The sequence below is a fragment of the Oryzias latipes genome, chromosome 15 (genome assembly GCF_053564925.1).
Source record: "Oryzias latipes strain Hd-rR chromosome 15, Olatipes_Hd-rR_3.1".
In the NCBI taxonomy this organism is placed as follows: Eukaryota; Metazoa; Chordata; class Actinopteri; order Beloniformes; family Adrianichthyidae; genus Oryzias; species Oryzias latipes.
In genome coordinates this window covers 17,614,470-17,634,726 of record NC_136251.1, presented here as the reverse complement: position 1 = coordinate 17,634,726, position 20,257 = coordinate 17,614,470, and the positions used below count along the sequence as shown (strand labels likewise).

The following is a 20,257-nucleotide window of genomic DNA, read 5'->3' as shown; positions in this document are numbered from 1 at the left end:
CAGTCTTAATGAAACGTTATAAATTATGATGCTTATTAACCTACAAACCTAACAGAAGAGCCAGACCGTAAACACACACGCAAATTATGAAGAGTATTTATTACTCCAAACCTTCTCTGTCCCTGTCTAACAAAATTAGTTCTTTAACCTAAATGTAATCGGTTTTAGTTTTTACATGAATTTTGTTGATTCGTTTTTTTGATCAAACTGATTTATATTCCAGTTGGATTAATATGAGACTGCGTGGCATGGCTGATTCTTTTTTGTTTGAATTTCTTTTTATTGTTTCAGTCAAGATTTCTAAAGGCAAAAACTGCTTTCATGAAAAGATAAGTGGGATCTAAGAGGAAAAGGAATAAACCTGAGAATCCAGACTTTTATTGAACTTGTTTGCAGCCTGTACATGTTGCTTTGCCATGACCTGTGTTAGGAACCGGTGCTGTGTGCTGAAATAAAGTAAAATAAAATACGCCAAAATAAACTGAGATTTAAACGGAGACGTTTGATATAGGAAGGTGACACCATAAATGTGGATGTGACATGTCCTGGGGCGACGCTGGCCCTCGCCATGATCTACCTCAAGACCAATAACAGGTGAGAAGAGACAATCAAATCTCATACAACATTTATCGCCTTTAAAAAAATATTTTGGTAAAGTTAATAGACCTGTGTGACCTGGTAATTGTACTGTTAATGATCTTTTTGCACACATTCCTTTGCAAATCCAAAACCAAAACATCCAGAGCATTCATCCCTGGTTACCAGTGCATCAACTCGTTAAACCATCACATCTGTTTATTGCTTATGCAAACTTCCTCCCCTCCCTTGATGTGGAAACCAGCATCTTATTTCACAAACAAGAACTTCCTGAACATCTCCAGGGTGGCCCTGCTGTTTTACGGCAGATCTTAGAGTACAAGTGTAAGATTTCATCAAGCATTAGTTAAAGAAGAACAAAATATAATGTTTCCATCCTTTATTAAATTAATTTTAAATTATAAAATAGTTTATAAACTTATAAATGTGCTTTTATAAGCATAATAACTGAGGCACAACTCTAAAAGTGGTGGTACTAACTTAAGTCTTTGCCAAAAATAGACAAATGTTCTTTCATATTTTGTGCAATACATACGTTTTTGTTATCAAATAGGCGTAGGACTCCTATGGTAATGTATGTAGTAGAAAATGCAAACCATACACGTTTGCAGTCCATACATTTATCAATTGACACCATACCTACAAATCATTAAATCTATAGTTATAAGATTTCTTGTACTAACATTTATTTTCTGAAACAAATTATTTGCATTTACAAATGAAGTTATATTATAATTATTTACAGTGTATTAAATCAATCCAATCCATAGCTTTTTCTAAGTATCATGAATCTGAGCTTTGTTCTGTTTATCTCCATGTCTGTGGACATCAGAGCATCGTAACCTCCACCACAAAAACACTCCACAGACTCCTCCACTTCACGATTGTCTACTAGTCAAGAACTTCCTGATTCCTCCAAGATTCATCTAATGCTTTCTGGTTTTTTGGCATAGAAGGTGTTAAAGGAAGATATTAACACATCCTCTGGTTCTGGTTCTATACCACAGGTCGATTGCTGATTGGCTGAAACCTCCAGACACTTGGTTCCTGCTGGACTTCATTAAGCCAGAGTTTCTGCTGCTGAGGGTTGGTGTGCCATCGGCTGTTTGTTTGTGTGGATATGAGGTTTTCTATGTGACAGTGAGGTGCTGCTCGTTTCTTTTTTCCCTTCTCTGAATCAGGTGTATCTTTTTTTTTATGTCTTTCCTTAGACACTTGCTCGATGTATAATCATGTGGGATGAAATCCTTCCTAATACTGAATGGGTCAAGAGTAACATACCCCAGGTGAGATAATACACACCCAGAAGTAGTGATGTAATCATCCGTTTTCCCTGTTAGGGATGTTGCAATCTGATCATGTGGGACCGACTACAGAGTGCTAGCTCCAAAAAACAGTGATTTGAAAAAAAAAAGAAGAAAAATCTGTAACTTCTCAAACAATAAAAGCTAATAAATGGTGACATTGATATGATGAGTTTTCATGACTAGCTCATATTTATGCTACAACAAGGAATTTAAAGAAATTCATCACTCATTTTTAATAGAAGATACTAAAGCTACAGTCACTAAACGTTTTTACATGACTATAAACTATTTCAACTAGTTAATAGTTAACTGTTTTTCTAGTTGATAGTTGCACTATCTTTGCTTGATTGTTCAAGCTACTACGCACAATTTCTCTGTTTAACTTTTAAATCATAAAAGAAGGTGAATAAAACAGAGAAAAACCTGGGTCTGTTTATTAAATCTATTCATTTCTTTTAAACGTGTTACAAAAGGATCCGATTGGTAATTGGTATCACCAAATTCTTAAAATCAGATGAATTAGAATCAAATCAGGGCCAAAAAACCCTGATCTCTAGTATCAATGTCCACTATGGTTTTATTAAATTTTAACTCTTCCTTTGGGATAAACCCCCTGAAGAACTCCTTAATAGTTTAAGATAAATAAGTTCACAAAAGACAATTTTTAATCTCCCATAGTCTATAGAAGTGAAGGTAGGCAGTGAATCGAATCTTATACTTATTTTTTTGGGTAATGGATCTCACCCTCAGGAAGGAAGATCACTAACTTGACACGAATTTTCCTTATTGGAAAAAGTACAGAGGTTTTTCAGTTGGATGTAAAACCTGTTGGTTATAAAACTCTAAAAGTATTTGTTTCAATATTAGATGAATAAATGTTCACTCCATCAACTGTACTGTTGCATATGTTTTTATTTATATTCTGACTGATCAAAAACATCATTCAGCAGTGGAACAACTGCTGAAACTTGTCACCTGTTTTTCTCTTTTGGTTGTAGATAATCAGGGAAAATGTTGACCCTTCAGAGGACATTAATATGGATGCAATGACGTGAGTGTTTTTCTAACATTTTTTATTCGGTAATTTGCCTTCTACTTCACTAAACGTAACATTTTGTTTACATCAGCCAAGCTCAAGACTACATCACTGCTGGAGCCTGCATGGCGTTAGGTTTACGCTTTGCTGGTTCTGCGAATTCTGATGCATTTGATTGCCTTCATGAGTTTGCCAAGACCTTCATGAAGATCATGGCCTTTGCTGGGACAGCTCCTGTTGGCGCTGTGAGTGATTTCCTCTGGATCTTCCTAGTTTGACCTCTCAAATTTCATGACAGATGCTATATAAAAAATGTATCTTGTCGTTGTTTTCCCTGTCTGTCCAAACATTGTTCCGACTCTTCCAGCAGACCAGCTATTACAACCTGCAAACGGGCCTATCAATGATTCTTCTGGCCATGTCCATGATAATGGCTGGAACTGGAGACCTGAAGGTCCTGCAGCTGTGTCGCTTCCTCCACAAGCGCACCGGTGGTGAGATGAACTATGGCTTCCACATGGCTCATCACATGGCCCTCGGTTTGCTTTTCCTGGGAGGAGGCAGGTGAGGCAAAACTCTTTATTAGGTTTCATTTGTGTGTTTTGAATGTGAGTTTAACAAACACAAGAAAATGTTGGTGATTAGCAGATTCAAAGGTATGACACGTGATTGGACAGAAAGGATCGTGTGGTGCAGCTTCAGGAATTCTTTCTTCACACGACTCAAAAGCTGTGAAAAAACCCACTTAGGATCTTGCTTTATGTTCAGCAACATTTTTTAAATAGTTTTGCTATCAGCTATTACTGTGTTTCCATGTTAATGTTCCATTTCCTGATCAGAACTGAACATTTTTGAATGGTCAGTCATAGTAAAAAAAAAAAAAAAGCACAAGATCTGTTTACTTTTGAAAGAAAAAACAATCGGATTCTGAAAGCACAGGTAGTGTTTGTTAGTATACTTTTTTAGGCTTATGTTTTTCTTTCGTCTTCCTTGACTTTGTTGACTAAAATTTCACAACAAGGGGATTACACAATCTAAACTCCTAAGGCTATCTTAAGGTTTCCCTATATTGGACACTTGTAGGCTGATATTTTGTTGCAAAACATGATGCGGCTGCCTGAAGTAATTGCTAACGTGAATTTCAAACTTCATTGACCCGTGTCATGAATTTAATTATATACTATGTACATGCAAAGCACATGCCAGAGGCATTTTGTATGGCCACAAATTGTGCACATCTAAGTACAAACAAAAACACACCCACTAGATTTGGGTTTGTTGCTTCTGGGAAGGACCAGGTACCACATAAACACACACATATCCTTTGTGTGTTAGTCGCATAAATACACAGCTTTGAATTGAATTTCACTCATGCACACACAGACACAGGCATTCAAGAGACCAGGTTTCCCAAACCATTGACTGAGATGTGCTTATTGGAAAAGAAAAAAGAGCTTCCACTCTCTTATTACACATTGCAAATGTGTCTCCACCTACAGCCATAATCAGATCAACCTTTTGATCTGAATGAGGTCATTTTTTTTAGACTTGCCATGTGCAAGTCTTTAGCCAAATCAAAAGACATAAACCCAAGTTTGTGTGCTTTACCACAAGTCCGCTGAGGTCACAGGTCAAACCAAAGAACGGGGACGTCCCACTGCTTCATTTTCCTCTGTCCTCCACCTTGTGTTATCGATCATTCAGCATTCAAATTCTTGATTCATACTTCCCTTCAGCACATTTTACTGTTATCACCTCATTGCGGCCATTCATCTTTTTTCTCTTTCATTCCCTCACCTGTTTTCCATCGCTTATCTCCAGCTTATAGTTCCTGTTTTTTCCACTTCTCTTTCTTTCATTCGTCCTGCTTCTTTCTTTCCTTTTCCCCTCCTAGTTTTTAATGGAAAACAAAGGGAAAGCTAAATTTTTTAAACATTTTTTTTCGATGCACAATCCAGATCAGCATTCGTGACAATTCATCAATTTCTGTTTTCAAAAATTATATTTTTTGTTGGATTTAATTTGTTCATTTAGTAGAAAAATTACTTTTTTGCTGCACAAAGGGAATTGTTTTTTTGTTAAAATTACAATCGTATTCTAAATAGGAAAATAATACTTTTTTTTTCTGTGTAAACTGCTACAGACTTGTAGTGGATCTTGAAACATGTTTGGGTAAAATACATGTGTATTTTTATGTGTGATTTAATCAAATGAATTCTAAAGACCTGTTTTCTTCCAGAAATACTAAAAAATAGAGTTTACTAAGAGAATATATCAGTGGTTTACTGTTACCAGTTGTAACTTCAAGTTATTCATTAATGTTGGTAAATTTAGCCGTATTCCCTCAGAAGACACTTTTCTGTAATGACAGTCACCAATGGCGTGTTTTCGACTCATAAATGTGCGCTAAAGGAATTAAATGTTCTTAAATACATTAAACATGACACGGGCAGTCATTAAACTGAAGGGCAACATCTTGTGCTGCAAGCGTCTGTCAAGTGGTCTCATCAGTAACCTCCCAGGCACAGGCAGCCTTCATTGTTTGACCCAACATTATTATAATCACCCTATTAGTCAAAGGACTCATTCAGCTGTCAGCTATTATGTTTAAGAGCTTCTGTTCTGCCCTTTGACAGAGTCCAGATTGTACATCTGTAATTTAACTAACAGAACTGTGGGTTTGTTTTAAGTGTTTAACTTTGTGAACATAGTTTTTTAAAACTAGAAAATATTTTGTGAAGAACAATATATTTTCAGAGGGAAACAGAAAATGTTAGCATTTATTTACCTCTTCTGTCACTGTGGGCTTAAGTTAGAGGGATGACTTTTTTTCTTTTCTTTCTTTTTTTTAGGTACACTCTGAGTACCTCCAATTCTGCCATCGCTGCTCTCTTGTGTGCCTTGTACCCTCATTTTCCAGCTCACAGCACAGACAACCGGTGAGACAAAACATGCAACAATAAACTGACAAAAATAACAATAAACATGCTAGACAGCATCATTTTAAACTACTAATATGCCAGATTTATCCTGAAAGTGAAACATGCAAGTTACACAAAATCATATATAGCTTTCTAAAACGTCCCCTGCCTTTAGGAGCTGAATAACACAGTGAAACTGTGGCTTTTGTTTTTTTTTTAATTAAGTTTGCAAAAAGTAAAAAAGTGTTTTTGTACACTTTGGATTGTATTGTTTCTACTGGTTGCTATAGGTTTAAATAATATCATCCAAACAATATTGTTTCCTCAAAAGTTGACAGTTTATCAGGAAATAGCAGGGCAGAGATGCTCTTTATATCTGGGGCGCCCACACTTTTGGATTAACAAACTCCAAAAGATCTACCTCTATATGAATGTGCGGTATATATGTATGTGTATGTATATAAATATATACATAAATATGTATGTATATATGTTTATATATTTATATATAAATGTATACGTATATACACGCAGAGAAAGTGTCCTCAGTAGTTAAACAAAGGGACGTATGTTTCAGAGGCACGTTTGCTTGGCTGTTCTGCATGTCGATCAAGTTTTGATTTTCTGATGGTTTTATTTCAAATATCTCTTTATTTTGTTGTAATTTATCTTTGATGACCCACAATCTACCGTCACATCTACAGTCGATCGACGTAATGATCACCCCTGCTTTTTATGATGGCAAACCTAAAGTTGTTGCTGCTGCAGTTACCACTTACAGGCCCTGAGGCACCTCGCTGTGCTGGCTGCTGAGCCGCGCCTGCTGGTTCCTGTAGATGTGGATTCCTTAAAACCTTGCTATGTCCTCTTGGAAGTCACCTATAAGGTAAGTGTTTACCTTCAAAATAATAAAAGAACACACTAGAAAACATTTAATCATTGTATGCTAAAACTCAGTGGTTTGATTTATAAATATTCACAGAATACCTTTAGCAAAACATTTTTTTATCATGCAAATAAAAAAAATAATCTAAACACCCTCTAAACACTATTGTTTTAAATTAGAGGAAGTGGAAATGCCCTTTCAAAGCAAACTAGAACATTTAAAACATTTACATTAATTTTAGAGAAACTGTTTCTAAAGTTGTCAGTCACAAAAGCACATAGCCTTTGAGCTGTGCGTCAGCCTGTTTCCAGCCTCTTTGGACACTCCACTATGAATCTTCATGCGTCATCTCATTATTAAGCAAATTTGTTGGGCCTTTTTTGACCTGTCACCTGTGAATAATACATTTTTCACCCTATTCTCACTTTATGGTTTGTTTTTAACAAAAGTCTACTGTTTTTGAGTTGGAGCACATAACATTCAACTAGTTTAAATTATTTTAGAGAGTATAAATTGAGGGCAATAAAATATTGTACTGGACTGAATTTACATGCTAGTTCAGGTCTTCACTCATGAAAGATACTTGAAGGTTGATGCTCCTGCTGGAATTTCATTTAGCTCTCAGCAGACGGCTCAGCTTGATTCTGTTAACGCCAACCGCTATTGTTTAATCTTTTGTGTAGGGGTCAGAAAAATTGCTGATTGTCATTTTAAATGATTTATTTGGGCTCTTGTTGTTTTGTTCTGTAAAAGGGAATTGGTAACAATAGTTTTACGTCATGTTTAATGTTGACTTGAGTGCAGAGTGTGAGGTAACAGACGGTGTGGACATGAGTCACGTGATAAAGCTGGTTTTTGTTGTTTTAGGACAGCAAGTGGTACAAGGAAACAACCGTGGAGCTGATGGCTCCCACCCTGCTTCCTGAGCTGCATCTTTTGAAGCGGGTAAATCTGATTCCAGTTCTGTGTGGCACCCAAACCTGATAAGAAGACCTGCCTAAAAATCTTAATGCAATATTACCCATAGGTGAAGGTGAAGGGCCCACGATACTGGGAACTATCTGTCGATCTCAGCAAAGAAACACAACATTTGAAGTGAGTGGAGTAAACTTTGCTGGAAGTTTTATATAAATGTAGCGGTTTGTTTTATCGCATTTAGCGGCCGTGGTGCAGCGGTAGGGCGGTCGTCCCATGATCGTAAGGTTGCAGGTTCGATTCCCGCCTTGCACGCCCATGAGTCGAAGTGTCCTTGGGCAAGACACTGAACCCCACCTTGCCTCTGGTGGTAGGCGGGCGCCTGTGTTTGGCAGCGGAGCGACCACCAGTGTGTGACTGTGTGTGTGAATGTGTGTGTGACTGGGTGAATGGGTCTGTGACTGTAAAGCGCTTTGTCCTTGTAGGAAGAAAGGCGCTATATAAGTATACGCCATTTATACACAAGTCTGCAACATTGCACAATTTTGTTTTGTAACATGTTTCTGGTTGTTCCTTGAATTTACATTGAAATGTTCTTAAGTATTGATGAAGTAATCAGATGTATTTTCTTTAGATCAATCCTGTCAAGAGATGGGGTTTTGTACGTCAAACTTCGGGCCGGTCAGCTGCCCTACAAAGATGACCCTCAGGGTTGGAAAAGCCTTCTGGCCACAGCCATCAACCACTTGAACTCTGGAGTCAGGGCTTTTAAGGTAAACTCTCTAGAGCTGAAGTATCTGAGAGTCACATTTGGCTTTGAGATGATGCATCCACTGCATGTAGTATCTGCTGAATTCTGCTTGGCTTGTTCAGTACAAAGCACTAAAGGCGAGCTGTGTGACTGTTTCATTTTGAAAAATTCTCTGCTTGAAAAGTGCATTTGTTGTTCAGTATTAGGACATCTTTCTGTAGCTGATTTATCATGTGATGATTTCCTTATTTTTTTAAGAATAGAGTAGAATAGAATGTCTTCATCGACACTGTTCCCATTTACAAGAAGATTGAAAGCCGCCACCATTTCATTGCAAATAGCAATATAAACATGTGGGTTGAATTTGTAAGTAGAGCGTCACATTAGAGAAAAAGCTTGACCTCCTGCCCACTGTGAGGCCCAGTCATGCCAAGTTGTCACTGCAGGTTCAGCTGCGTGGCGTAAAGACTAACACTGCGTTTCTGATTAGCCTCCAAACGTTGCAAATACACCTGCTGGTCTGAAGCGTGAAAAATGCACCTTGTTGATCTCTGTCCTTGCACCCCAACCCCCCCGTCTATTTTTTCTTTTTACTGTCAATCATCTGTTCTAACTCTGTTCAACATGTTTGTCTTTGTTTCTAAAGTCCCCTGATTCATTATGTAGATTGATTATCTTCTGTTTTGTTTTCTTAAAGCCTGAAGCCATCTCTACTTTTACCTCGGAACCTGTTCTCATCTCCTTCGCTGAGTTCTTCTGTAAAACATCAGAAGGAATGAAACATGTGAGTTTAAAATCCCAAAGTAGATGTTGTTAGACAGTTGTATTGCTTTTGGGTTTCTTCTTAAAAGGATTAGTGTAAAAATGTTATAACCAACTTCACTCACAGACCTCTGTCCATCCATTTTCCAAACCTGCTTAGTCTCTTTTAGGGTCACGGGGTAGCTGGAGCCTATCCCAGCCACTATTAAGGGGTGAAGGTGGGGTACACTTTGAATGATTTGACAGTCTATCACAGCGCAACACAAAGAGAGATAACCACACACAATTCAATTATGAAGCATGTCTTTGGACTGTGGGAGGAAGCTGGGGTGCCCAGAGAGAACCCATACATACACGAGGAGAACATGCAAATTCCCAAAGAATGGACCCAGCTGTGATTTGAACCAGGGCCTTCTGGCTGTGAGTCATTGCTCCATGTTTCCCCATTGCTCATGGGTTGCTTCCTTCCTATTCTGAATACATTTCGTAATGCCTGGCCACGGTGGCTGTTTTGGTTCAGTTGTTCCGCTGTGAGGTTGCCGCCTATTCAGAGTGAACCAGAGCTCAATCCAATTGGAAATGAACCGAAACCACCCGAAAGATGGGTCAGAGAGCGCTTGGGTGCATTCACACAGAAAATGTGTTCCAGGTTTTGGGGCGAAACGAACTCTGGTTCACTTGAAGCTAACCAAATGTGTCCAGTCTGAATACACCCCAAAAAATAGCAGAAAATGTAAGATGAACTTCAGTGTAGGTCTCTGTATGCATGTGGATGATATGTTGGGTAAGGTCAGATCTCTCGTGTTATTAAAACAGCTGTTAGAGGATGTGCACCCTCTTTTAACAATTGACTGTGTTTTAAGTGTCTTTGACTTATCTTAAACTATTTTTATTAAACTTTTTAAATTAAAAGAGAAAAAAACTCAGAAGTATAGTTTATTGTATACTCAGAGCAGCTTGTCTTAGAACAACAACCACGCCATGTTCTCAGACTCATAAATCAGCTTTCTACTCAAATTTGATGCTTTGTTTAAACCTCACAGACCATCCTGAGTTTAGATCTACGAGGTTGAGTGTTTTCATCTGCTGCAATGAGGTAGAAGAACTCTGCCTTAAGTCAAAATGAGCTGTGAGAAAAAAGTTGTAAATCGAGATAACAGCATGTAAAAAAAAATACAGTTGGAGCCTCTCTCAGCTTCCTACATACATTATCAGATCTTTCTTCTAATGGGCACCAAAAAGCATGATGGTCTTTTCACTTTTTTTGTGTCATACTGCTGTCATTGCTTTGGTTAACTTTATCTTTTGTGATATGAAAGCTGGAAACAGTTTGAGCACATTTTATCTGCTACTTGAGCTCATGTTAGTGAGAGTTTGCATTCATATTCGACGGACTTGCAGATATTCAGTTGTGTATCATAATTCCAGCAGCATACACAAGTGAGCCAAAGGGAACACCACATCTTATAAATGCGTCTCTTTTCGTCTCTCCTTTTACATTTCATGCCAGTTTATTCAGTCTTTGTTTTTAGGCCTTTAATTCCAAACCACATTCTTTCAGTGGTAAGGAAGAAACAGGGATCTTACTGGGAAATTCCCCCTCAGAAAGGACTGATTACAAAGTTTCAGGAAAATCCAAGTTGTTTTGAAAACTGCAATTGAAGCCCTCAAAAAGTCATTGTCAGGCTTCTGCTTTTGTTTGAACATAAAGAATCTCAATGTATTGCACATATATTCTAGATTTTAATATAATTTAATCATCTTAATGTTATATGGATGTTGTCTCTTGTTTTTTTTGCCGAGGCTACGAGTCTGTGTGAGCGCCTCCACAACAACTTTAGAATTTGCTGCCTATTATAGAATTTTACCAGCTGATTGTATTAGTTCAGTCACCCTACATCTGCCTCTGATTCCTCATCACTTTGGTCATTACATGCCTTTTTGCATCCCAACTTGGGCGACGTAACAAGTAATTGGAATTTCTGTCTGTATTTTGCTCATTTTCCGCCTTTCTCTTGGCATGAAATAAGTTCACAGATGTGCACATTTATCAGGATGATCGTCTTGGTTTTTTTTCTTATTTTTTCTTTTTTTTAAGTTTGTGAAAACAGATTATCCAGAGATTGGTTAATTATATTATAAGGTGGTCACAATCAGATGAGCATGTGAAGTATGTCTGTGAGTGAATAGAAAACATTTTTACCTTAGTTTTTAACCAGGCCTTCAGAGGAAGATATTTCGAAGAAATAGTAATAAAGGATTGTGCACAGTCGTTGTGTACTTACAATGTTTCATTACCTATTCTTCCACAAGAATAGGTAAAAAATGATGTAAAATATGGACTCTTAAAAGTATAAAAACACCAAAAGATTAAGCAAGTATATAAATATTTAGAAAAATATTGTTTTAGTAGTTTGGAATGAGTAGAATGTACATTTGGTAAACAGATCTGATGGCATTTATTTATTTTACTATTTTCTTTTACAGAAAGAGGATACTCAATTGCTGTTCTCTGCAATGCTTTATGAATGCGTGACAAAGGAGTGTCCAGAGATGCTGCCCACATATATCGCTATTGAGCAGGTAACGTTTGCAAAAACAAAATAAAAATAATTTCTTCAATAAAAAATCTCAGACAGATTAAAACCTTTTGGCCGGATAGATAAATGTTTATTCTGTACAGTTTTGAAAAAAAGAAGCTGATTTTATCCATACGTTTCCTGTCAATGAATGAGACAGATCAGATATACAATAAAAAGTAAAGCTAAGAAGTTCTGGCTTCTGCTTGCCGTATTACTTTCCGTCATGCTAATCATAATCTAAAGCCATGTTTGGATTAGAATGCAGACTTTCACTCAGAGAAAACATAACATTGGGAAAGCTAGCACATTAAACAAAGTACAGTAACATTTAAGCCCACTCTCAGAACTTTGAGGGTCTTTGCTTTTACTCCTCAGGCAGTGACTGCTATGCGCCACAGTGATGTGCAGCAGACATTTCCCTTGTGGCAGCTCCGTCTGGTGATCGAGTTCTGGGACAGCAGAATGCTCCGAAGTCCTGGCAACTGCCATGACACTCTGCTGACATCAGAGTTTCTGCCTGTCATGAAGAATGCTGTGGATGTGGCTCTGGACAGTTGGCTCAAAGGTGAGGATGGGAAGCACAAAGAAATACAGTATATAAAGTCAAAGTCAGTGGGGTGTTTTTTTTTTTAATTGCACCAGTCCTAAAGGATCCCTATCCTGCATGTTTTACATGTTCGTCTGGTCCACTACACCTGTTTTTTTTGTTTTTAAACTAGGTCCCTGGATTCAGCTTTTCATCTCAGTGAAGCATGCAGGGCTCCAGCATTGAGAAATACTGACTTTGAAGACTTCTCACTGGAAATACAAATAGCATGGATATTTTTTTACATGCCAAAAAGCTGTTTAATTGGTAAAACAACAGCATTCTTGTTTCTGATGGCTACAGACTCCTCAGCTGACCCAATGGACCATCCAGAGATTATCTTTACTCTGCAGGACTTGAGACTCGTGGGAACTGCTGCCATTATCATGATGCCAACATAGAAAACTCCTCTGCGTCACATTTCTTTGCTCCAGTTTACGGTTTTTTGGGGGGGGCAGTGTAAGACACGTGCTTATAATAATATTTTGTAGTATTTCTTAATGCTTACTAGCAACTGTTTGCTGCAAAAAGTACATAAAGAAAAAAAAAATTCTTTAGGTTTACTGAATACATCCTTGCCCACACTATAAATATCGTGCAAAAAAGCCATCCCTTTAGCTAAAGAATTAATAAGTTGAGTTAAAATGAGTAAAACTATGCAAGTGTTTTATAGTTACTGATTTAAAAAAAAAAAAAGGTGATTTTGCATTTTGGCCCATTTTTTTTTCCGGCTCAAAAGGTGTAAACAAGAGTGTAAAATATGCCATGATGACAGATAATGCAGACGTAGTAGAAAGCGTACGCCGTCCCACGCTTAGCCTTTAAAAGTGTCGACATCAGGACATTTGTGAAGCCTTTGCAACAGGCATTGTCCTCTGTGAAGGGAGGTGTGTTCAACTGGAGTTTCAATCTGCAAGAAAAGCATGTGAGGAGTATCAGCTGAGCAGTCAGTTGGCTCTTTTTAAACACATTGTGGTGCTTGAGAGAAAAATATGTTTGTAATCTTCTGGCAGGGAGGGTTCTTGTTTTGACTTGAAGGACAGATGCCAAAAATTCTTTTTTTTTTTGACAACTGCATGTTGCTTGAGAAAACACACCTATTTTCAATGACATGAGCTGAACATGTTTCAGCTGGTTTTAATGCAAAGGCTGTTTCCTTCGTATTAATTTCATGTTTCAATGTTAAACAGACTGTGCATAAATCCAAACAAACACCCTCCAAACCTTCCACACACAAACACGTTTTTGGAGGACAAAACACACTCCTAGGAGCGTGGGAAGCAAGTGAAGGGATCATGTCAACATCTCTAACTCACCTTTCTGTTTCATTGTTTTGTTTAACTTGTTTCTGTTGAGGAACCAAAAGAAAAGTGCATCCTTGGCAATAACTTATCTAACAAAACTTTGCAACTCAAACATGAAGACTTTACATAAGTTACACATTTTAGTGCCTTTTCTAAAGGGCATTAAAACAGGAATGTCTCTGGTTACACACAGTCAGGTTAAATAAATATTTCATGAATGAAACATCATATCTTAAATGTCTTTCATTATGCTGTTCTAAATATATCAGAAGGGCTTTCTTTATGTTGTTTCTTTATAAAGGCCACATGTTGCAGCATATTTGGGGGATTTTTGACCAGCAGTTCAGCAGAGTTTGGGTGGCTGAATAATGCAGCTTCTTTCTATCAGTCTCTTAAAGTATTTCCCAAAATCATGGGTGGGGCTTGTTTGGGTCACTGATTTGTGTGACAAGTTTGTGACTCTTTAAGCTAAGCAGCTGCTCCCTCACCTTTTAAACAGCTGGTTATTGCTGCATTGCAGAGTAAACCAAATACACCGCCCTTATAAAATTATTGACTCTGAACTGGGTGCAGCTGATAAAGGAGCTGATCCGTCAGGGTGGAGTTGTCTTTGAGAAAATGAGACTAAAGGCTGACAAACTGCCTCTTTAAAAGCCATTATAGTTGACATTGTTTTGTGTCACTTCACTGATCCTGTATTTTCTAAAAGACAATAATTGTGAGGTTCACTGATATGAAAACATGTTCCACTCCATGTGTGGGCATGAAATAGAGGGGGATTTAGAGCACACTTTTTCAATGAAGCCTGTCGGCACATAAAAACTAATTCTCTATAATGTAATGCGGTTGAATAAGAGGTTTTTTTTTTAAGGGGCACTACAGTTTAACTTGTTATAATGGCTTGCTGAACACTTTCAATTGTTTAAAAAAAGGCTAACCCTTGTGGTTTCTCTTCTGCAGAGAACAGTGTTGTCGTGAGGTCCTACATGAGGGGGCAGGTTCCCTCCAGAGAAGCCCAGTCCTTGATGCTGGCCTGCTTCCTGATTTATCGCTCCATCCCATTTCTAAAGAGCTCGCATACACAGCTGGAGGGTAAGTCCAACAGATGTTCACACAAAACGGTACAATGTTGTCTCCTTCATGCTGTCGCAGTTGCACTGTGGCGATCGGTTGGGTATTTTAATTCAACCATAGTAACACGTCAGTGATTTTTCTGCTTACAGGCTGCACTTCATTTGGGGATTTGGTGTCCCACGGCAGCCAGCTGGGTATCCCTCTGAGAGACTTGCTCCGGCTTGTACCCATTCTGCTGGACTCTCCTATTGGATCCCACAGTCTCCTGGGTTTCCCTCTGCAGGCATTTTCTTCATGATCTATTTAACTGATGGGCAGGTTAATAGACTCAGAGATTAATGTTGCAGTTTCAGATGGGATTGAGTTCAACACACAGTCTGTAGTACTATGTTGCTAGTATGATGCAAAGTTTATGTAGCCTTGAGTGGGGATGTGGCTACAAACTGTCTTGTTCTAAGCTTGTTAAAAGTGGAACAGAAATGACAGTTTTTGTGTAATATAGTCTTATATATAGGATTTTTTACAGTTCTAAAAAGGTCTGGTGCAGTCATCATGAGGTTTATGTGCCATTGTTGTGTAACAACAAACCTGAGGTTGGACTTTTAGAAAAACTCACAGGCAGCTTCATCCTCTTCCTGCTGAGTGCAGATGTGAATGAGGATTCTTGTCATTGACTGTTAATAAACCAAAACAGGATAAACACACGTCTCTGGAGAATTCACGATTATTGTGGTTCATAACAACATAATAATTAACACAAAAAGCTCATTTATGCAGTTGCTCTGTTAATGCCTCTATCCTATTTTCTCTTCTTCGTTGTAGGTCTCCACTTTGAAGTTTAAGAAGACAGTCTGTCCCGCATGTTCTTTTATGATCGTATCACTAAAAGCTAAAGAGCAGAGCCCTTTTGTTTAGCCTTTCTTCTGTTTCATCTATATTTTCTTTTTGTTTAACACAGATGTGATTGCTGCATCCCTGTGGTAAATACAGAGTTTTCTTTTAAGTCAGTGTAGGTTCCAAACAGGCTGTGCTGTGCTGCATTGGGTGGTTTCCCACATTAAAGGCTTTCCTTCAGCTTCCAGTGAAGAATAGATTTTTTTACTCATGGGGGGAAGGGGGAGCTGGCCTTCAAGTACGTATTTTGTCTCTTAGGTTGACACAAAATCACGTTGTTGAGTCTGAAGTTAATCCAGCTGTTTGCCTTTAATGTGACTCACGATTCAAAATTAACTTAAAATGTCGCCACCTTATTTAATGACTTATGCAGCCCTTCAGGTTTTCCAATCAATTAAATTAAACAAACTGGTTGTTTACCTCTTAAATACAATAATGGAGCTTTATTTGAGCCTTTTCATAATTGGAAAGGAACTTTTGGCAGGTATTTCCACATATTTACACTTTAAATACTGTCGTAAAGGCTTAATCAATTTGGTTAACTAAAGTATAAAAAGGTGACGGATGCTTGCACAAAGATTCACATAAGGAAGAAACAAAACAGAAGTAGAAATCTGGATGTGTGTTGAGGCTGTAGAGTAGTCACAGAGGAATGTCGTGTTTGGTAAAATGTCTTGGACTCGGGAATGATGACAACACCTAAAGAGGAAAGATGAGATTCGATGAAAAGCTGCTGCCTCAAAACACACAAAGCAATATAAACCTTAGATTTGGTCCTATTCTTGTATGTGAAGCTGCGGATGCATCCCAGACCTCTGCTTTCAACAGGCTGATCATGACTTTTAACCCAGTTTGTTGACCTCAGCTGTGTTTTAGTCAAAGCATTTATGGTCGCACCTGAATACTTATCAAGTTTGAGATGTTTCCCTTCATTCCAGTCTCTGTAATTACTGAGTCACAAGAGCTTATAAATCACTATGTATGATGAAACTATGAGCAGTTTAAAATGTAAAGAATCTTAAGTAGTGGATGTGGCAGCAACTAAAAAAAAAAAAGACTTCTAATGCCACTCTTGCTCCTTTCAGAGTAGAGTGTTACATTGCTCATATTGTTCTGCTTTGTAGTCTTGGAAGTGTTTCTCAATGAAAGCCTTCCTTTAGTCTTTAAAGAAAATGCAGAGGCTTAGATTTCGATGCCTGGCCGGGCTTGGAAACCCTCGTATCTTGTGGTTGGGGTGTGGGAGGGTGAGCTGTGTGTGTTTAGGTTTCAGTCTCAGAATATTTCTAACCAATAGCTCTAAGAACATTCCAAAGCAAATGGAAAACATCCGAACAAACAAGTGGTCCACACCCTGCTTGCAGAGCTGAAGCACAGAGAGCGGCTCCTCCAGACCCACTCTTCACATGATAAAAACTGACCTCTATGTTTGGAGACTTTTTCTCCAAGTCATACTCCAAGAAAGCATGTTTAAAAACTGCACTTAAGTTAGTCTTTTATTATGTCTCCTATTATGGACTTCCAAGTTTACTCCTTATTCTAAGCCTAGTTTTTCTGGTTTTGGGTGAAAACATTTTCTTTTGCATCTGTTGTGTCCAGAACCACCCATACTCAAGCACTGTTATGCTGTCTGCTTCATAAAGCACTAAACAACTAAATACTGGAGTGTTTTAACCTCAAAAAGGCCCTAAAATAGCAACCAGACATGATTCACTACACTTTTATGGATTAAAATAAACATTAAGGCCCACGTCTGCATGGTTCTTAATTTACGACAGTTGTGGTTAATGCTGTTGTCTTGCTTCCTAGCTTTGATCATCAGTCACGACTGGATACATACACTGGTTATGGTAGTTGAGTGCCTAGAAATGGCGGCATGTCAGTTTGTCATCCCTTTATGTAATGGACATTGAACAAAATGAAAATTAGCTGCGACAGTCAGCTTCTCATAGAGATCTTCTCTGAATGTTTTTGTCCACCCAAAGCAAACCCTCTTTTAACGTGCGATATAATTACAAGCTGAAGAGGACTGCATTTCCAAGAAAGGCCACTATTATTCTACACTTCTCCAAGACAGAAACAAATGACAGAAACTCAAATGTGTGAATGAGGCAGCTTATAACTCTTAGTGGGGTTAGATTTTCTCCTAAATGGACATGAAATGAATGCAGCTGAAATAAGGGGGACATTTTTTTTTTTTTTTAAATGACGAAAGTCTTGACTGCAGCTCCATTTTCACTTTCACCGATTCTATATTGAAAGACTTTTTTTTTGGCCTCAAAACTCTGACCTCAAGCCAAGTATCGTTGTTAAGTACAATTAGGAATACCTCTCAAGCTCATTTGGCTGTTAGATTTATAGATATAATTGCTTGATATTGAGTATCTCACAGGTTATTAAATACTTTTCATACTTTCTTGCCATGCCTGTATCAATAGACAATTTAAAGAGTACAATATCCAGGATCTTGCTGCATTTACATTTGCCTTGTGATCTCCATGTGGCTTCCAGGAAACACTCCGTGCTCCACGTATCTTAGCAAATATTTCAGGGAAACATCACATGATGTAGACCAGTAAAGTGAGCCAACAGGAACTGGATTTGCCTGGGGTGTCAGATGTTCAAAGTCTGCTGTTTTAATTGGTCTGTGGACTCCACTGAGGATTTTAGTCAAAGCTTTTCCAAGTGCCTCTTCTTGTGACGCCAAAGGGCCACATGTGTGCAAAGTAAACAACAGAGAGCAAACATTTCACATTTTTTAGCCAAACAGTTCTTCATGATGACTAGAAAATGATTTCAGTGTTTCAAGATGCAGATTTAGAGAATGTCTTGAAAAATGTGGCTTTTGCCATTTTACGTCAACTAAACCACTAAAGATCTATTTCTTATGAATTTTATGAATAACAGATTTTGTTTTCTGTGTGTGACAAAAATGGGTCTTTGGATGATCTTGCAGAACAGATATGCATTTGCAAGGTCGTCATAATAACTGAGAAACAAGCCTGCAGTAAGTGTCTACTGATGTAAGAGTCAGAGTTAATGCTCCTGTCCCAAACACCCTGAAGGATCTCCAAACAGTATTGCAGGTCATCTTGCAGAGGTCAAAGTTGTAGTTGCAGAGTAAACTAAAAACAAGGAAAAGCACTGTTTATAAATCCGTTGGGCTTATGAGGGTCAATGCTAATGCTAAAATTAAACCTAACAGTATCTTCCACATTTTGTTACCTAAACGGCAAACTGGCTAGAAGATAATAGTCACTTTTTTAAGCAATCACGCTTTAATTAGTCTTTTTTTGAAGGGATTCTGTTGCACATCAATTCAAAAGCAATTACAGTAATTATTCAATAAAGCTCATTGTGTCTACAAAGTTAACTGACTTCTTAACTGACTTCTTAAAGTTATTTTTTCTCAGACCCGGTTTGGGTTTGTCACATATGTGACAAACCCAAACCGTGTCTGAGAGAAAATAACTTTAAGAAGTCAATTACAGTAATTATGTTACTTGTATGTTTCAAGTAATTTCAGCAAGCATTGTGGGAGTTCCGTTCATTAACATAAAGCTGGTAACAGTTTGTGTATGGGATGTTGGTCTGGGTGAAAATGTTTTTTTGTTCCCAACTGCTCTCACTTCAATTGCCTGTGGAGTCACCCTGCAGCCCACCCTGTTGTCCACAACAACTCTCAACTTGGCCTGAGTTGTTTTTTGTTTTGTTCTTGCAGCATTTCAAACATTTTTAAAAAGGTTTATTTTTTTTTCTTCTTCAGATTGAATTGTATTTTATAGATGTTGCATTGAAGGAGGTATAATGGCAATGACATGAGTTTTTGCCCTCTGTAACATAGTTTTGTGCCACCACGGAAGCAATTGAAGGATAAAAAGGAAATTTGTGTCCCTGTTTTATTTTATGATGAGGAATCATGCAGGCAAAAAAATGTATGTATTTGCAGACATTTTAAAGACAAGAAGATCTCTCCACAAAATGAAAAAAGGCATAATATTCTGACTTTGTTTTATATGTCACACTGCACACACATTTGTGTAGTGGGGCACTGATGCCGGTTTTACAAAAAAAGACTGTAGTACAATTTAGCTTCCAAAGGGTTAAACTATTTCAAAATCAAATATAATTTAATTGTAGAAAGAGCTCATTTCCAACCAAATGCAAGTACATACAGTTATGAAAACAACCAAAAAGTTTTCTGTTTGACTACAAAATACCTGAATTGATACTAAAAATGATGAGTCCCAGAGGGTTTTGCCATTCTGTCACAGTGTAGAAGCTTCCATACCCATAAAATATAACCGCTTAAAAGAATCAGATATAATTGCAGGACATGAGATCAGATAATGCTCCAGACTACACTAAGGCACTTAGTGAGAAACCTAGCCCTGATAGAATGTAGTTCAAAAAAAAGTCTTTCTATGGAGCTTAAAGGAGTGCTGAAAAAAATGCTGCTGTGTCTGTTTCCACAATAGACGAGTGCATCTGTGTCAGTGAACACACCCTTTCTCACATCTAGACTTTGCCTTGGAATTTGGGGCATTTAGCTTCAAGTGTCATGCAAACAATTCTGTCATAGATGCAAAACAAGTTTGAGTGAGGACCACCGACGAAGTACAAATCTGTATGAATACTTTTTTTA

The 20,257-nt window shown here is 37.8% G+C and overlaps 1 protein-coding gene across 2 annotated transcripts in view; it reads left to right on the top strand.

Annotated features, from left to right (window-relative positions):
- Window positions 1-15,423, top strand: part of anapc1 (anaphase promoting complex subunit 1) — a 42,993-nt gene extending 27,570 nt beyond the window's left edge. The window contains exons 38-53 of one of the 2 annotated variants that reach the window (XM_011484270.4): window positions 512-594; window positions 1,605-1,683; window positions 1,809-1,883; window positions 2,903-2,955; window positions 3,032-3,185; window positions 3,311-3,504; window positions 5,793-5,879; window positions 6,630-6,747; window positions 7,615-7,692; window positions 7,775-7,842; window positions 8,297-8,435; window positions 9,111-9,197; window positions 11,663-11,758; window positions 12,133-12,322; window positions 14,608-14,739; window positions 14,871-15,423. In XM_011484270.4, the coding sequence (XP_011482572.1) occupies window positions 512-594; window positions 1,605-1,683; window positions 1,809-1,883; window positions 2,903-2,955; window positions 3,032-3,185; window positions 3,311-3,504; window positions 5,793-5,879; window positions 6,630-6,747; window positions 7,615-7,692; window positions 7,775-7,842; window positions 8,297-8,435; window positions 9,111-9,197; window positions 11,663-11,758; window positions 12,133-12,322; window positions 14,608-14,739; window positions 14,871-15,019 (1,782 nt within the window). In that variant the 3' untranslated portion in view covers window positions 15,020-15,423. Of the gene's footprint in view, window positions 1-511; window positions 595-1,604; window positions 1,684-1,808; window positions 1,884-2,902; window positions 2,956-3,031; window positions 3,186-3,307; window positions 3,505-5,792; window positions 5,880-6,629; window positions 6,748-7,614; window positions 7,693-7,774; window positions 7,843-8,296; window positions 8,436-9,110; window positions 9,198-11,662; window positions 11,759-12,132; window positions 12,323-14,607; window positions 14,740-14,870 lie in introns of both variants that reach the window. The other variant, XM_011484269.4, reaches the window with a different exon arrangement.
- Window positions 15,424-20,257: the final 4,834 nt, after the last annotated feature.